This window comes from Myxine glutinosa, chromosome 11 (genome assembly GCF_964187855.1).
Source record: "Myxine glutinosa chromosome 11, kmMyxGlut1.1, whole genome shotgun sequence".
Classification (NCBI taxonomy): Eukaryota; Metazoa; Chordata; class Myxini; order Myxiniformes; family Myxinidae; genus Myxine; species Myxine glutinosa.
This window is the reverse complement of record NC_136271.1, coordinates 79,745,697-79,764,645: the sequence shown is the minus strand read 5'-3', so window position 1 is coordinate 79,764,645 and position 18,949 is coordinate 79,745,697. Positions and strand designations below refer to the sequence as shown.

General features: G+C 44.0%; 1 protein-coding gene across 1 annotated transcript in view; it reads right to left on the bottom strand.

Moving 5' to 3' along the window:
* Positions 1–18,949, bottom strand: part of LOC137411853 (microtubule-actin cross-linking factor 1) — a 237,442-nt gene that overhangs the window by 188,078 nt on the left and 30,415 nt on the right. The window contains exons 7-8 of the mRNA XM_078786818.1: positions 7,160–7,287; positions 1,589–1,682 (exon numbers count right to left, since the gene is read on the bottom strand). Coding sequence (XP_078642944.1) covers positions 1,589–1,682; positions 7,160–7,287 — 222 coding nt within the window. The remainder of the gene's footprint in view (positions 1–1,588; positions 1,683–7,159; positions 7,288–18,949) is intronic.

Below are 18,949 nucleotides of genomic sequence, written 5' to 3'. Positions count from 1 at the left end.
CTTGTATTGCAATAACATGAACCCTAACCCTAACCAAAACACCTAACCAAAATATTGGAGCGCAGGGATGTTCGAGTGAAACATAAGAGGGAAAAAGGATACGATTGGGAAATATTAAATGTTTATTGTTGAAAATGTAATTCAGGATTAAATTGATATAATAAAGCTTTATGGATATTTACATGTTCTTGATTCTTGCGAAATGTAAAGAATAGGAATGGTGCTGTTCCATGACACAAAAAAATAGTGTGCGTGTGTGTGTGTGCGTGTTCACACGGCACAAACAGGAAGAAAACAGTAAGCGTTCAGGTTACAAACAAAAGAGAACAGACTAAACAGAGGGGACAACAGGAATGTTTTGATATTCGAGCTAAACATGGTAGTGCAAGGATGTTCGAACTAAACATGTGAGTGCAAGGATGATTGAGCTAAACATGTAAGTGCAAGAATGTTCGAGCTAAACATGTGAGTGCAAGGATGTCGGTGCTACACATGTGAGTGCAAGGATATCGGTGCTACACATGTGAGTATAGGGAAATTCGAGCTAAACATGTGAGTGCAAAGATGTTCGAGCTAAACATGTGAGTGCAAGGATGTTCGAGCTAAACATGTGATTGCAAGGCTGTCGGAGCTACACATGTGAGTATAGGGATGTTCGAGCTAAACGTGGGAGTGCAAGGATGTTCGAGCTAAACATGGAAGTTAGTGCAAGGATGTTCGAGATAAACATGGGAATGCAAAGATGAGCTAAACATGGGAATGCAAGGATGTTCGAGCTAAACATGGAAGTTAGTGCAAGGCTGTTCGAGCTAAACATGGAAGTTAGTGGAAGGATGTTCGAGCTAAACATGGGAATGCAAAGATGAGATAAACATGGGAATGCAAGGATGTTCGAGCTAAACATGGAAGTTAGTGCAAGGCTGTTCGAGCTAAACATGGAAGTTAGTGCAAGGATGTTCGAGCTATACATGGGAGTGCAAGGATGTTCTAGCTAAACATGGGAGTGCAAGGATGTTTGAGTTAAACATGGAAGTTAGTGCAAGGATGTTCGAGCTATACATGGGAGTGCAAGGATGTTCGAGCTATACATGGGAGTGCAAGGATGTTCGAGCTAAACATGGGAGTTAGTGCAAGGATGTTCGAGCTATACATGGGAGTGCAAGGATGTTCGAGCTAAACATGGAAGTTAGTGCAAGGCTGTTCGAGCTAAACATGGGAGTTAGTGCAAGGATGTTCGAGCTACACATGGGAGTGCAAGGATGTTCGAGCTAAACATGGGAGTTAGTGCAAGGATGTTCGAGCTAAACATGGGAGTTAGTGCAAGGATGTTCGAGCTATGCATGGGAGTGCAAGGATGTTCGAGCTAAACATGGGAGTTAGTGCAAGGATGTTCGAGCTAAACATGGGAGTTAGTGCAAGGATGTTCGAGCTAAACATGGGAGTTAGTGCAAGGATGTTCGAGTTAAACATGGTAGTTAGTGCAATGAGGTTCGAGCTAAACATAGGAGTTAGTGCAAGGATGTTCGAGCTAAACATGGGAGTGCAAAGATGTTTGAGAGTGGTGCACAGGCAGGGAAATAGTACACACGGCCTGCAGGGCAGTGGTTGCTTGGCTCAGCAGCTGAGCAGAGCACGTCAGATCATTCCCAACAAGACTAGCAAGGCGGTGCAACATCTCCAGTCTGCAAAGGGATTTGGGAGAGAGGGGAGGGGGGGGGGGGAGGAGGGAAGGACAAACAGGAATAAATGTAATAAAGGCATGGGAACATTAGTCATGAAATGGGGAAACCGGGAGAACATCAAGAAAAGAAAAAAAACGAATGTGGAAACATTTACAGAACTTGCTACATAAAGTACAGTACCTGTTGTGATCTGTTGCAGTTTGGTACATCATGGAAGGAGTATATGGTAAGGTATTGTCCACACAATCATAATCGGTGGAACTCATCGTTACTAAATGGCTGCTTGGGATGCCAAGCTGCCTGACGTGTGTCCTGTGATTAGGCCTCAACGGGCTGTAAGAGCCACCACAAAATGAATTACCTACTTGGCTGCTATTAAAGACAGGACTGCACGAAAGACTCCTGGTGTAGCTACCATGCGAGTTATACCCATGATCCGTACAGCGAATATAATTTTCTGTGAACCGTGGAGAGATACCATCCCCGATGCCGGGTGGTTCGAAGCCAGGTGAACGTTTGGGGCTGAGTCTGAAGTCACTGACCGAAAATCTCGAGTTCAACTCTGGTTTGGACCAATCTTCCACCTCTTGGCTGCTCCACGTCCCATCATCGATGCCAGGACTAGTCATTATGGCAGTGGTACCGAGCAAGGAAGGCCTGCTCGTATATCATTCGGCAAATGTATCAATTGACATCACACACGAAAGACAGCCCTGAACAATAATATCAGCATAAACCTCAACCAAACCAAGGCACCACTTTTGTGCTTGATCATCACCTCTGTCCCTGACAATAACACTATTGTAGCTATCCCAACTATCCCAACCGCATTGCTATCCCAACACTAAAACTCACAAACGAGCTCAAATCTTCAAAACAAATCATTCTCTCCCGCACATGGATGAAGCTAGATTCTGACCATGCCTTGTACAATGAACCTGAGCCTCGTCCACACAAACATCCAAATGCTGAATGCCTTTATATATAGGTGCCATCGGCCAATCGACTTTGAGCATTGTGCGCAAACGGAGCAGGCAAGTCTTTGCGGTTAAATACAAAAATGTTGCCAAAAGTCAAACAAAGGGTGGGTTCTGACCGCGAGACTATTACTCTCTCGAACAAGGAAAAGGAGGCTGGAATCAAATGTATTGTAACTTGCCAAAACCAAGTAAATATCATTTCAAGTTATTGCAAAAATGTTTGTTCATCATTTCAAAAGTAAAGAACTACTTTCCAAGTTGAATGTTATCAGACAAATACAGTACGTATTTAAATGTTGGTGGAACTCATACAATGTGTACACGAGAAATCCTATAGGTCTTAAATGCTAAAACCGACCCTAATAACATCTCATACATCTCCGAGTGAAGTTAAAAGTACACTCAAGTTCACTACCTCCCCTACCACAATTCCATTCCGCTATCCTCAACATCGGTATACCCAAAACCGTGTGCATTTAAAAGACATGATAACTCGTGGACCATTCCAACCGTCGGTCTATGTGGTTCAGACGTTTCCCCTTTGGGAGGGGAGAGACCTTACTTACTTAGGTAATGGTATTTTAAATTGGCCACCCTGGGCTTTCCATCATTATAATCAGTGGCATCTAGTGATTGGCATTCATTCCATTGTTCTTCTATTATTGCTTTGGGATGGTGGGAGAAAGGAGGGGCCAAGTAAGGGGGGCTGCTCATGGACATGGATAGCAGTGGCATGTGAGAAGGTGATATCGGGGTGAAGAAGAGGCTGCCAATATGGCCATGTATGATGCCGATTGATGCTGCATCTCCTAAACTGCGGCGCAATGTGTCTTACGACAGAGAATAAGGGCGGTGCGCATCAGACTGCTTCAATTATGCTAAACTTCCGGAATTTTTAAACGACCTTTAAAATGATTATTTTATTAAAAATGAAGTACAGTCGGACCTCAACATTTGCGGTCCCAATATTCGCGGATCCCACATATTCAAGGTTCATAACATGTGGCCTGCTTCTACATTCGCGCCTCTTGCATTCGCGGTTAAATATTTTTTACATCAGGACTGATCTACCATATCCACCGCCGCTGATATTAAATCAGCCATGCACTACCATTCTTCCACATAAACCTGCTCTCTCTTATGCACAGATTCATCCCATCTCTTCAATTATCTTACCCATCCTCCCGAAATCTTGGTACTCTGACTCCTGTGGTGGGACAGTTGCTTTAAAACAATGTGCATTCTCCTCGTGAAGACAACCTCAGATCATTCCAAAAAGCTCACAACGAGTGTATTTACTCTTTCGAGAGCCAGAAAACAACACTTGTCCAACTTCAAGAATGAACTTTCAAACTTGTCTCCCTTCTCTAAAACCTGGTGGCGCCTTGTCAAAGTGGCGTTTTGTCAAGACTTGCACTCTCTGTCCTCTCCGTGCTTTGTCCCCCTCAGGTATCTGCATGACGCACACAGTCAAGCAGCAACCCCTCCTAGTGAAACTGCACAAATCCAGAACCACTGCTCACCTCCAGCCATTTATTCCTCTTTTTTCCCCCACACCTGTGCAACCATCTTCCATACACACTTCAATCTCTTCAATCTCATTCTTTCTTCCAGGTCTTCAAGACAGCTGTTCACCACCATCTCAAGTCATCACTTATCCAAAAGAATCATATTTTCTACACCTGTTAAACCACCCCCAACCCCTCCAAAAATTTTGCTTATGTATACATCTTGTCCACCGTTTGTGTTCTCCTTTAAACCCTCATCATTACCTGCACCCTTCTATTTCCTCCCTCCACCCTGCTGGTGCTGTTTCCCCCTTCTCCTGCTGTTCCCTTTGTCAAGTTGTCCTGATTTATTTTGTGCCATAGCTCTTCCACGGGCCGAGACTGTGTGGGAAAAAAAATTACCACCCCCCCCCCCCGCCCCGCCCCCTATTCAAACAATGCCTCCACATTCGCAGATTCGACCTTCGTGGCATTTTCCAGGAACGCATCCCCCACGAATGTTGGGGTCCGACTATATACTTGAACACTGCTAGGGGTAACGTGTTATATTAAATCTCTAGTTCAATAATTCAGTGCAGATGAACACCATGCATCACACATTGTGAGCGTGCACACACACACACACACACACACACACACACACACACACACACACACACACACACACACACACACACACACACACACACACACACACACACACACACACACACACACACACACACACCAGATTGGATACTGTCAGCATACAACCACACATTGGACATGGACAGCATCTACACACACAGCCCCAACAAACAACATTGTATACACAATAAATAAACAAGCACCTTACACTCCAGTGCCACTGTGGGCACCTGTGAGGTGGGACAGGCTGTTTCGGTTGATTGTACTTGCTTATGAATACAAACCATTCTCTAAATGTAAAATGACTGCACTGTCTTGGACAGCTTTTGCCATTTCAGCAGATAACTCCAGCGAATCATCGTACACTGGTTATTAACGGAGCAACGAATCTGTCACAGTTCACACCAATCATATCTAATCCTGTGGATGGTCAGGGAACTGCCCAATGATTTGATTAACACAGCACTGCAAAATGTCACATGAAGCATTCTTACGAGAAGGTGGAGCAACCAACAAACCACACAAAGAGCGGCTTTCACTGTGGAAGCCATAACTATTCTCAGCAGAGTTCTCATCATTTTGTCTTTTTCCTCAAACAGATTAAAACAACAGCAGCGTGCTCACCTGTCACACTGGTAATAAAATATATATTCAAGGGATCAAAAGGATAAGCGTTATTCATGTAGGGACATGGTTTACTGAAGGCATGTTCCGGCCTAGGTGCAGGATCACAAGGAATGTGCAGATGAAGCCGACGTGCGCAAAGAGCGCACGAGGGTTCAAATAATATTCCAACTACAAAATGTTTTCTACTTCGTTTAATTTAGTACGTTGATAACACTTCATGTTAAAATGACGAATCAAGAACATGATCAGAAAAATATTTCTAGAAATTAAAGTAATAAACCATAATCACAAGACAAGGGGGGCTGGAAGGATAGCCTCCAGGTAAGCACACTCACCTCCAGGCTGTTTAGCTAGGGTTTGAATCTGGGCCAAGCTAAAAAACTGTTAACCTGGTGTTCACAGGATTCATCAATGTGTGTGCCACCCCTCAGATGGACGATAAACAGGGCGTCCCATCTGCCGGCATTAGTTGGTGGGCCTTAAAAATCACATGGTGCCCTTCACAAAGAGGAAGCGAGCATCTCAAACAAATTACAAATCCCAGTACCCTTAGTTGATGATTGAGGCATTATCCGCAATATCGACTTTGAGCATTGTGCGCAAACGGAACAGGCAAGTCTTTGCGGCTAAATACAAAAATGTTGCCAAAAGTCAAACAAAGGGTGGGTTCTGACCGCGAGACTATTTCCTAGTAAACGAGAGACACGCGAGACTTTCCTAAACAAACCTTATTTCCTAGGAAGGATGCCCTTCCTAGCCTGGTGTTGGCTTATCGTTTAGGGTGCCGGCTTGGGATCCTAGGATCCTGGGTTCGAATCCCGGGTCGATCGCTGAATTAACGCCAGGGGGGTTGACTCAGCCTGTCATCCTTCCGAGGTCGGCAAATTGAGTACCAGCTTGCTGGGATGAATGATCCCGGTGTGTACTCCGGTTTAGAATAGGTATCCCTGCACATCGTAAGAGGCGACTAAGGGTTGGCGTCAGGAAGGGCATCCGGCCATAAAAACATTGCCTCAAACAGGGAACCATGATTGTCATGGGGCCCGCAAGGCTAACCCCCGCTTTAGCGGGGAAAATGGCCTTAAAACGATCATTCATTCATTCATTCAGTACCCTCAGTCGAGTATCTTGTATCAGAGTGGCGACTTGCCCAGAAGAGACTTCTTAATGACATCGTTCTCAAGAGGCTACTTCGGTGCAACAAACACTCTGTAAAGAGTGGTGGTAGTTCGTATGGAGTCTGGAGCTGCTTGGCTTTATCCTATTTTGGAGGCACGGCTGTGCAACTGATGCATCGCCTCCTATTACCAATCAGCTGGTACTCATTTCTCCAACCTTGGAAGGATGACAGACTTCGTCAACCCACCAAACTAGATGGCATTGTTGTTAGAGTGTTCACTCTCTGTCTGGGAAGACAGCAGATCGACTCCGACCTTGGCCGAGTCGTTCCAAAGTAAAAAATGATACATGCTGCGTCCTCGATTGATGCAGAGGATCTCTTCCTATGTGTAAAGCACCAAGATGGGCTCCGGTAATCTTTTAACATTTCTCCAGTTCTGGAAACCGATGAAATCATCTCTTACAAAAAAAAACAAATAAACAACGCCTTACTGTAGTCGTTACTTAAGAATCTTCACTTTACAATAACTGTCAATACAGATACACATGAAATTACTGAGGATTGGGTCACAGTATACGTTCAAGGACCAGCTTTTAACTGAAAACAAGCACCAACCGTTCAATCTCGAAGCGCAAAACTGTGTCTCTGTCTTCCATTGCCTTCAGAAGTTTGTCCCACTCCAGGTCCAAATCGTCAGGGTGGAAGCCTGTATCCACGTGGATGCGTCCAGACTGGAACCAGGCCTGAGCAAGATAACAACAAAATTAAAAAAAACTTAATACCAGAACGGCACTCGGTAGAGAGCATACTTCCACCAGACCGAAAAAGTTTACGTTTTGTATCCCATGGATCTGGATCCGGAGCTGACCAAAAATCGAATCGGCGTGTTCTTGTTGCCTAACCAACTCATCCACAAAGTTTCGTCCGAATCCGCCCATAATGTTTTGAGATATCTTGCTATATATCGTTTTGTCCCTGTCTCTCAATGGTGAAGTATCATTTTTAAAATGCTCAGATCCAGATACGGATCCAGATCTTCACCAAAATCTAATCATTTCATCCTTGTCACACACACCCAACCTTCCCATCAAATTCCATCCAAATCTGTCCACAACTTCTTGATATATCCTGTTCCCAAACAACCAAAGAGACAAACAGACAGCGTTGAAAACATAACCTCCATCCACCTTCGGTTGCAGAGGTAACAAAACTGTACATCTATTGATACCTTGAAAGATTGGCCTCGCTGTTGTCACCTTCTAACTGAATGAAATAATTGTAACTGGAACGGTACTCAGTAGTGCGCATACCTCTGCCAGGCTAAACAATTTGTTTTGTATCCACTGATAGACCGGATCTTGATTCGTACATGAACTGAAGTCTATTCGGCTTGTTCTTGTCACCTAACCAACTCGTCCACCAAGTTTAGTCATAACTCGTCCATAACTTTTCGAAATATCATGCGGTGTGTCGTTTTTTCCCCCCATCTCTCATTGGTGAAGATTCACTTTAAAATTGTCATATCTGGATCTGTATTCAGATCTTCACCAAAATCGAATAAATTTGTCCTAGTCCCTAAGCCTGGAGTTGGCTCTAACGTTAAGGTGGCTGGTTTAAGATCTTACGGTCTAGGGTTCAAGCCCCTGTCTTGCTTACTGGTAACAGGGGTGTTTGGCTTAACTGCATCAGCAGCACAGCCGCGCTTCCAGAAATGATGCGAACAGCAGCCACAGGCTGCATACGAAACAACAACAACACCAATTAATCCCTATACTGGAATTTCCCTGGAATGTTCCACCCCAACTACTTTTGCCAAACTAGTTTAATTTCCGCTGTAAATAAGGCTCTCCGAAATAAAATCATCTCGTGTAAATAGAGTATTACAGATTTTCACCGATCTTTTGTATTCGGCAGATAGATTATTTTTTCCCCATTTGGCAAATTCTGCAACAGTGGTGCCAGCTGAATCATCCTCAGGTTGGTCCTGCCCAACCATAATCGCATCTCATCGTCCATCCTGACCCACAAACAAACTACAGGGCCAACGTCACCACCATGCCATGATGGAGAGAAAACGAAGCAGATACAGAGATGAAATCGAATTTCTGGAAACCCCAACAGATGAACAGATGGCATGATGAGAGGTTTCAAATAAAGTCTGAAGGATTTTCCAACAAGGGATCAGGAAAAATGAAATACAGTGCTGCTGCACATGGCGGTGTAGTTGTTGTTACGTGCTCCTCCCCGACCCCCTGGTCACGGTGTACCTCCGAGCCCAGAGAGGGGTCACGGCAGAAAAATGTGTTATTCTGTGTCAAAAATCAATCGCGAAACCACACCAATTGTTACCCACAAACAAATATTGTATTAAAAACCACACAAGAATAACAGTACAACAATAATAGTAATCAAGAGTACAATCAATATATCTCCTATGATGGTACCATCAGCTAGTATAAGGTAACTCACTGTGCTCCAAGTGAGTGAAAAAAGAACATTCCCCAATGTCTCTATATTCCCGTCTTCAAGCTCAAAGTTGATCCCTCCAGTGATCGTCAGAGCGCTGTTGAATCAAAACCAGAATCCCGTTCAGCTGACGCCACCAAAACGCCACACACCAAAACGCCACACACAAACGTTCAGCTGACGCCACCAAAACGCCAGAAACGTTCACGCCACCAAAACTGTCCAAAGGCGTACACGGCTAAAGCAGCGCAAAGAGTCACGCACCCCAAAGCTGCCTAAAAAGCGCACTCCAGGTGACTGGGAAATCCAAAGGCGCCCTCCAGGTATGAACTTTCATGGCTCACAGTCGGCGAGCCGCAAATTTATCCTCAAAAGCCACGGTGCACACACACACATCAGATACGTCTGAAAGCGGTGGAAACAGCTGACGAAGCAACGAAACCTTGCTCGACGCACGAAGCGCGCAAGTCAAAATGGCCGACGGCCCGTACTCGGGTCGAAACGACACGACGATGATTCCTCGGAATCCAACGCCAAACCTGACACGCAGGTGGATCAGTCACAGCGATAACAACTCTGTCGCAGGAATTCCTTTCCCAGGAACCGCGAAAGTTCACTAGCGACTTTCGTTCGACAACGTTCGCCCCGGACCTTGAAGCGACTCGCTTCTTGTCCGACTTCACTCGCTCCGCCCTCTTTTCCTCTTCTTCCTCTTCGTCGTCCGGTTCCCGATCCGGTTTCCTGTTTCTTTTAACATTAACTTTTAACTTTTTAAAATATAAATATCTATTCCCTTTAAATGACAACAACAATAATAATATACATGGAATCAGAAATATTTACAGTGGATGCAAACCACCACAACGGAAGTGACGAATCCGTAACATTGTACATGAACAAAATATAGATCTTCCAGATAATGTATATCCTTCATGCCAGCTGTATAATCCCTGGAACAGCCATCAACACACAATGGAGAAAACCCGCAATTCTCGGAAAAGGTGCGCAGGTGGATCGGCTCAACAAGATAAGGTGAAAAGCGTTGCTGGCTCTCCATATGCTTCCATGTGAGTCTGTACTTCATGAGCCTCATTTGTTCCTGAAGGCCAAAAGTGCGGCAGAGGGTTTTGTAATGGGTGTTGGTGTGTGTGTGTATGCATGTGTGTGTGAGTGAGTGTCAGCGTGTGTGTGTGTGTGTGTGTGTGTGTGTGTGTCAGCGTGTGTGTTGGTGTGTTAGCGTGTGTCAGCGTACGTGTGCTAGCATGTGTCAGTAGTGTCGGTGTGTGTGTGTGTGTGTTTCAGTGTTGGTGTGTGTGTGGGTGTGTGTCAGTGTTGGTGTGTGTGTGTGTCAGTGTTGTTGTGTGTGTGTGTCAGTGTTGGTGTGTGTGTGTCAGTGTTGGTGTGTGTGTGTGTCAGTGTTGTTGTGTGTGTGTGTCAGTGTTGGTGTGTGTGTGTCAGTGTTGGTGTGTGTGTGTGTCAGTGTTGGTGTGTGTGTGTGTCAGTGTTGGTGTGTGTGTGTGTCAGTGTTGGTGTGTGTGTGTCAGTGTTGGTGTGTGTGTGTCAGTGTTGGTGTGTGTGTCAGTGTTGGTGTGTGTGGCAGTGTTGGTGTGTGTGGCAGTGTTGGTGTGTGTGTCAGTGTTGGTGTGTGTGTCAGTGTTGGTGTGTGTGTCAGTGTTGGTGTGTGTGTCAGTGTTGGTGTGTGTGTGTCAATGTTGGTGTGTGTGTGTCAGTGTTGGTGTGTTTGTCAGCAGTGTCGGTGTGTGTGTGTGTGTGTGTGTGTGTCAGTGTGTGTGCCAGCAGTGTCGGCGTGTGTGTGTGTGTGTGTGCGTGTGTGTGTGTGTGTGTGTGTGTGTCAGTGTTGGTGTGTCAGTGTCCGTGTGTGGGTGTCAGCAGGGTCGGTGTGTGTGTGTATGTCAGCAGTGTTGGTGTGTGTGTGTGTGTGTGTGTCAGTGTTGGTGTGTCAGTGTCAGTGTGTGTGTCAGCAGGGTCGGTGTGTGTGTATGTCAACAGTGTCGGTGTGTGTGTGTGTGTGTGTGTCAGTGTTGGTGTGTGTGTGTCAGTGTTGGTGTGTGTGTGTGTCAGTGGTTGGTGTGTGTGTGTGTCAGTGATGGTGTGTGTGTCAGTGGTGTCGGTGTGTGTGTGTGTGTGTGTGTGTAAGTGTTGGTGTGTTTGTGTGTGTGTGTGTGTGTGTGTGTCAGTGTTGGTGTGTGTGTGTGTCAGTGTCAGTGTGTGTGTGTGTGTCAGTGTGTGTCAGTGTGTGTGCGTCAGTGTATGTCAGTGTCGGTGTGTGTGTGTGTGTGTCAGTGTGTGTGTGTGTGTGTGTGTGTGTGTGTGTCAGTGTCGGTGTGTTTGTGTGTGTGTGTGTGTCAGTGTTTGCGTGTGTGTATGTGTATGTCGGTGTCCGTCCGTACACAAACAAACTTTAATGTAGCACATGCAAGAGGACTACTTTCCTATGCTCCATTACTTCTGAAGCATAGTTGGATAAAGTCATGCAAAGTCACCGTAACATTTTTACATCAAATTTAACAAGAAATTTATTTTGTACCTTGATTGCGTGTGATAGCAAAATTATCCACACCCATCCCTGTGTGTGTGTGCTTGCCACGTGTGTGGTCTGTGGCATGCTGCAAGGCCCACAGGCTTGACCGGCATGCCCAACGGGTCTTAAGCACAGTCATAAAAAGTTGTCGAATTTTCCAAAAACATTTTAAAACTAATTAATTAAAAATTAAATAAATAGGTAAATTTAATTAAAAACATTTAAATACAAGTTGATTTTGTACCTTAAACGCGCATTATATCCAAGTTAGAGACTATTACGCCTTTCCTTTATAATTTGTGTCATCTCTTCACCTTTTATCTATCTGTGTCTGTTGTTAAGGGGCCACACTTTTCTTTTCTGTACTCCATATCAAGGTTTGTTCATCTGTGATGTGTAATCTGTTAGATCACATACAAATTAAGTAATAACAAAAGTGAGAATTGCTTTGTAATACATCTCATCTACTGGTCCTAATGAATGTGCTTGTTCCAAGCACTCAGCAATTGTGATCCATATACAGTAGGACAAATTGTTTCAGGTATGCAAAGCTACATAACAAGTTGCAGTTTCTGTAACTTATTTTAAAAAGCCATACTCCAAGTTTCAGTTCAATGTGGTAAAGAGCAAGGGGAAAAGTCTGGAAAACTGACCCATGTGCAGTGGTGAGAAAATGTTTGTGAACCCTTTCAAATTTCCTGTATTGCTACATAAATTTGACCTAAAATCTGATGAGATCTTCATCTACAGTCACGTGAAAAAGTAAGTACATCCCATGTAAAGTTTTGACTTTTTCAACATATTTCAACATACAGCTATTTGATCTTCATTTCAACAATATTGATAGATAAAGGTGATATAATACAACAAATATCATGAAACATTTACATTTTGTAGTCCATTGTATAATTTAAATAAACATAAATGCAAATTTCGCATGTGGAAAAAGTAAGTACACCCCTACATTTATCACCACTTCAAATACCTAAAATTAGAATCAGGTGCACCAGCTCAGGTGCAAATGATTAGAACATTGTTAGAGAGGATCTTGGAGGAACCTGTATTATTTAAACCTCAGACATTTAGTTTGGTTTGCTCTTTGTTGTTGAAGTGTGCGACGTCACCATGCAGAGATCAAAAGAGCTCTCCGAGGCCTTCAGAAAGAAGGTTATAGATGCCTACGAGTCTGGGAAGGGATTTAAAAAGATCTCCAAACAATTTGAAATCAATCATTCGACTGTCTGGAAGATCATCTACAAGTGGAGAAGATTCCAAACAACTGCCAACTTGTTCAGGCCAGGCCGCCCCAGCAAGTTCAGCGCGAGAGCAGACCGCAAGATGCTGAAAGAAGTCTCTAAGACCACAGAATGTCATCACGGGACCTACAGGTAGCTCTTGCCACTGTTGATGTCAAAGTGCACGAGTCTACCATTGGAAAGAGGCTGCACAAATTTGATCTACATGGGAGGTGTGCCAGGAGGAAACCGTTGCTGTCCAGAAAGAACATCAGGGCAAGACTAAAGTTTGCCAATGAACACCGAGGCAAAGACCAGCACTTCTGGAACAATGTGCTCTGGACAGATGAGTCAAAGGTAGAGCTATTTGGCCACAGTACCAGAAGACATGTTTGGCGAAAACCAAAGACAGTATTTGACCACAAGAACCTGATACCAACTGTAAAGCATGGTGGTGGAAATATTATGGTTTGGGGCAGCTTTGCTGCATCAGGGCCTGGGCAGCTCACCATCATAGAATCCACTATAAATTCTTCATTGTACCAGAGGGTGCTTGAGGATAATGTGAGGCCATCTGTCGGAAAGTTGAAGCTCAACCGAAGGTGGACCTTGCAACCTGACAATGATCCTAAACATACCAGTAAATCCACCAAGGAATGGCTGAAAAGAAAGAAATGGAGGGTTCTGGAATGGTCAAGTCAAAGCCCGGATCTAAATCCCATCGAGATGTTGTGGGGGGGATTTGAAACGAGCTGTGCATGCAAGAAGCCCCTCAAACATCGCACAGCTGAAAGAATTCTGCATGGAGGAGTGGGCAAAAATTTCTCCCAGTCGATGTCAGAGACTGGTAGACAGTTATAAGAAATGCCTACTTGAGGTTGTTTCTGCCAAAGGGGGCAATACCACCTATTAGAGCCAAGGGTGTACTTACTTTTTCCACATGCAAAATTTGCATTTATGTTTATTTAAATTATACAATGGACTACAAAATGTAAATGTTTCATGATATTTGTTATATTATATCACCTTTATCTATCAATATTGTTGAAATGAAGATCAAATAGCTGTATGTTGAAATATGTTGAAAAAGTCAAAACTTTACATGGGGTGTACTTACTTTTTCACGTGACTGTAAATCCTAAAAAATAAATAAGGAGAACCGGATGAAACAAATAGCACACAAAATATCTACTTTTTCTTTTATTTATCGAGAAAATGATCCAACATTCAATTTCTTTGTTGGAAAGCATGTAAACCTTTTCATTCAGTAACTGGTGGCACCCCCTTGAGCAGAAATAATTTCAACCAAACGTTTCCTGACAACTCTTCATCAGTCCTGCACATCGGCTTCGAGGAATTGTGGCCTATTCTGTCACAACATTTCAATTGGGTTAAGGTCTGGACTTTGACTTGGCCATTCCAAAACGCAAAATCTCTTCAGCTTCAGCGATGCTGTTGTAGATTTACCTGTGCGTCTCGGATCGTTGTCTAGCTGCATGACCCACTTTCGGTTAAACTTCAGCTCATGGACGGAAGCCCTGACATTCTCCAGTATAATTTCCTAGTACAATCCAGAATTCATGTTTCCGTCAATGATGGCAAGCCATCCGGGTCCTGAGGCAGCAAGGCAGCCCCAAACCATGATACTCCCACCACCATGCTTCACGGTTGGGGTGAGTTTCTTATGTTGGAATGCAGTGTTTGGTTTTCACCTAACATAATGTTTCTCATTTAAGCCAAAAAGTTCCACTTTCGACTCATCTGTCCCTAGAACATTCTTCCAATGGCCTTCTGTTTCATACAGGTGGTCTTTGGCAAACTTGAGATGGGCAGCAATGTTCTGCTTGGAGTGCAGTGGTTTCCTCCTTCCATGCATACCATTCTTGTTCAGTGTTTTCCTGATGGTGGATTCATGAACACTGACATTAGTCAATGTAAGAGGCCTGCAGATCCTTAGATGTTACCCTGGGGTTTTTTGTGATCTCCTGGATTATTGTACGCTTTGCTCTGGGAATGATTTTCATTGGACGACCGCTCCTGGAAAGAGTAACAATGTTGTTGAATTTTCTCCATTTGTCCACTAACTGTCTGGCAGTGGATTGGTGGAGCCCAGCATCTTTAGAAATGGTTTTGTAACCCTTTCCAAATCGATGAGCATCGACAACTCTTACTATGAGGTCTTCCGACATCTCTTTTGATCAGGGCATAACACGCTTCCACAAACCTGTGTGGTGAAGACCAGACTCTGATGGTGACAAACAAAGTTTATGTTTTTCATATAGGGCAGGGCCACCCAAGCTCACTCTTGATTTTCATCCCATTGATTGAAACACGTGACTGTAATTACCCCTTAATTGAGCTCATTAACCTGGAGGTTCACATGCTTTTTCCAACAGAAATTGAATTTGATGAAAACGTAGATTTTTTTGTGTTATTTGTTTAATCAGGTTCTCTTTAGCTATTATTCAGACTTGGATGAATATCTGATCAGATTTTAAATCAAATTTATGCAGAATTACAGAAAAAAAATTATAAAGGGTTCACAAACTTTTTCTCACCACTGTATAATATGTGATATTTTCTAAGTCCAAAAAGGGCATAACTCTGTGTGAAGTCCCAAAACCCAAACTTGTTCTGTTGCTGTTGTTTTGTATACAGCCTATAGCTGCTGGTTGTATCATTTTTCTGGAAGCGCGTTTGTGCCGCTGATGCAGTGCCCCAATTACCAGTGAGCTGGTACTCGATTTGCCGACCTCTGGAGGATGACAGGCTGAGTCAACCTCCGTGGCGTTAATTAAACGATCGACCGGGATTCAAACTCAGGATTCTATGATCCCAAGGCAGCACCCTAACCGCGAAGCCAACAACAGGCTAACTTGTTCTGTAAATTATCATAATAAAGCCATGCACTAAGTTTCAGTTGAATACGTTAAAGAGTAAGGGGAAAAAGTCTGGAAAACCACAGGTGGGATGGACAAAAGGACGGACAGACAGCAAACCTATAGCCCCATCCGGTGAAACCTGTCGGGGACTAATAATGATTGGACAGGTTAACCTTTCCGATATACAAGTTATTAGCGGTGTATTGTTCATGAGGTATGTGGATGTGGGAATTTATTATGTGACTTATTCGCCTCGCACTTTAATAATAATAATAATAATTCATTTATTTTGTATAGCGCTTTTCCAGAAGCCCAAAGGCGCTTTGACAGAGTGGCAAACATAATGCATAACAATACATGAAAACAACAATTGCAAAAAGACAAGAATCAATAGGGAAATATTTAAAGCAAAAGGAGGGAGAAGGAGAAGAGATAGTCAGGGGTTAAATGCTGTGGGTTGAATGTTGAATGCAGTGTTGAACAGGTGGGTCTTTAGTGATGTTTTGAATGTGGTGAGTGAGGAGGAGTCTCTGATGGTGTGAGGTAGTGAGTTCCAGAGGGTGGGAGCAGCGATGGAGAAGGCCCTGTCCCCCCAGGATCTGAATTTGGTCCGGATGGAGGGGGTCAGGAGGTTGGTACCAGCAGAGCGGAGGTTGCGGGTGGGAGTGTGTCTGGAGAGGAGGTCAGCCAGGTAGGATGGGGCCAGGTTATGGAGGGCTTTGTATGTCAAGAGGAGGATTTTGTACTGGATTCTCTGGGGGATGGGGAGCCAGTGAAGCTTGTAAAGGACGGGGGTGATGTGGTCACGGGTCCGGGAATGGGTGAGTAGACGGGCAGCGGAGTTCTGAATGTATTGGAGTTTATTGGTGATTTTTGAGGGTGAACCATAGAGGAGGCTATTGCAGTAGTCCAGACGGGAGGTGATGAAGGCGTGGATGAGGGTTTCTGCAGCCGTGGAGGAGAGGGATGAGCGGAGATGGGCAATGTTTTTCAGGTGAAAGAAGGCTGACTTTGTGATCTGTTTAGTGTATTTGTCGAAGGAAAGGGTTTGGTCAAAGATGACGCCAAGATTCCGGATGTGAGGGGAGGTGGATACTGGGATACCGTCGATGTTGAGGGCAAAGTTATGGGTGGATTTTGTGAGCGTTTTTGGGCCAATGATGATTATTTCAGATTTATCACAGTTAAGCTTGAGGAAGTTGATTTGAAGCCAGGATTTTATTTCAGTGATGCAGTTTGTCAGGATAGAGTGGGTGTCGGTGGAGACGGACTTGGTGGAGATGAAAAGCTGGATGTCATCGGCGAAGCAGTGGAATTGGAGACCATGACGGCGGATTAAGTGACCGAGCGGGGACAGGTAAAGGATGAAGAGGAGGGGGCCAAGAACTGAACCTTGGGGGACACCTTGGGGGAGGGGAGCAGTGGGGGATTTGCAGTTATTGATGGAGATGAACTGGCATCTGTCAGAGAGGTATGATTTAATCCAAGAGAGGGCAGTGCCGGTAACGTTAAAGGTGGATTCAAGTCGGGTGAGGAGGATAGTGTGATCGATGGTGTCAAAGGCAGCGCTGAGGTCGAGGAGGACGAGAATGTTGAGGTTGCCAGCGTCAGAGGAGAGGAGAAGGTCGTTGGTGATTTTGAGGAGAGCAGTTTCAGTACTGTGGTTGGACCGGAATCCGGATTGGAATGTTTCATACAGGTTATTGGCAGAGAGATGATGTTTGAGTTGAGTGGCTACAGCGCGTTCCAAAACTTTTGACAGAAAGGGTAGGTTGGAGATGGGTGTGAAGTTGTTTAGGGTTTCCATAAATAAACTTTCCATAAATAAACACGAAAGGTTATTGTAAAGACTAGTGAGGTACCCGTGCTATGCATGGGTGGGAGGCCAGAAACAAACAGACAATGCAGTAACGGCGAATGCTAAAGCATGAAACCAATAAATTCCACATTCCTGTAGCACCTTCAGTCGCACGTCAGACATGGACAGCAAGTTCGTGAAGGACTTCCATGAAAAACTTAGCCGTTCGCAAACAAACGGGTACGTTCACGTATAGAAACATCGATCGTGGGCCTGTGGCGAATCTGCACACGGCGATCCGCGAATTTCACGTTTAGAAAGTAGAAACCATCACGGCATTTCGTCATTCACCTGAACTCGATATCTCTTTTTTCATTCCAAACAGCATAACTCCAATCACAAATTAAATAGCATTAATATAAAAAATAAACTTTTAACAACATTTGTGACATAAACAAATATTTAAATCCTGAGTTGTGAAGTTCCGTACGGTTGGGCGTATACAATTACGAATTCAAAATCGTAATTGTATTCACTCAATTCAAATCATCAATTGATACTTTAACAAAATACTGTTTTAAATGACGGTTGCATTGGGATATTATCAAACCCGCTCATTGCCGTAATCTGTCCACTTCTGCATTCGCGGCAGGTTCATAATTCTCATCAAAATCTAAACAGTATTTGTAGAATTTCAATAAAAGCCACATCACTGTTCATATCGGTAAATATTATTCCATCGTGTTTGGAAAAACTGGAAAATTGGAAAAATTTGAAAATTGGAAAAACAATATAGCCCATTTTACTCCAGGGGGTCCCAGGATTAACCACCCAAAATATCATTGCGATTGGTTCAGCCGTTTTTGCGCTACCTCGGAACGGACGGACGGACAGACATTTGGTGAATTATAGTAAGAAGATGCGTGTGTGTCAGTGAGTAAGGGAATGAACACTGGTTCATAGATCTACTGTAATTAATGTGCACCAACAAAGCTCTGCGTTGCCAAATGCTGTCTTGTCTTCAAACTGTGTTCAAAGATGTTGTTTTTTTCCAAGACTACCGGTATATTGAAAATCAAAATATGAAATCCTTCCTTTTCTCCAACAACCTCATTTCAGAACACCAATTTGGTTTAAGACCAGGTCACTCCACCTTGGACATGCTATGCTGCTTCTACTCACCCAACAATGGACTGAAAACCTCAACGTCAGACATAAGATCAGGACCATCTATCTGGACAAGTCACATGCTTTTTATACAGTCCAACATCCCACCTCACTCTCCAAACTCTCTGCCTATGACATCCAACGCCAACTCCAAACATGGCTTACTGACTTCATAGCCAACGTGTGGCACTCAACACAATCCTTTCATCTCCTCACCCTGTCAAGACTGGAGTGCCCCAAGGCAGTGTTTGGAGCTCAGTCCTATTTCTGATTTTCATAAATGATCTCTACGACTCTCTGGAAACCACACTTATT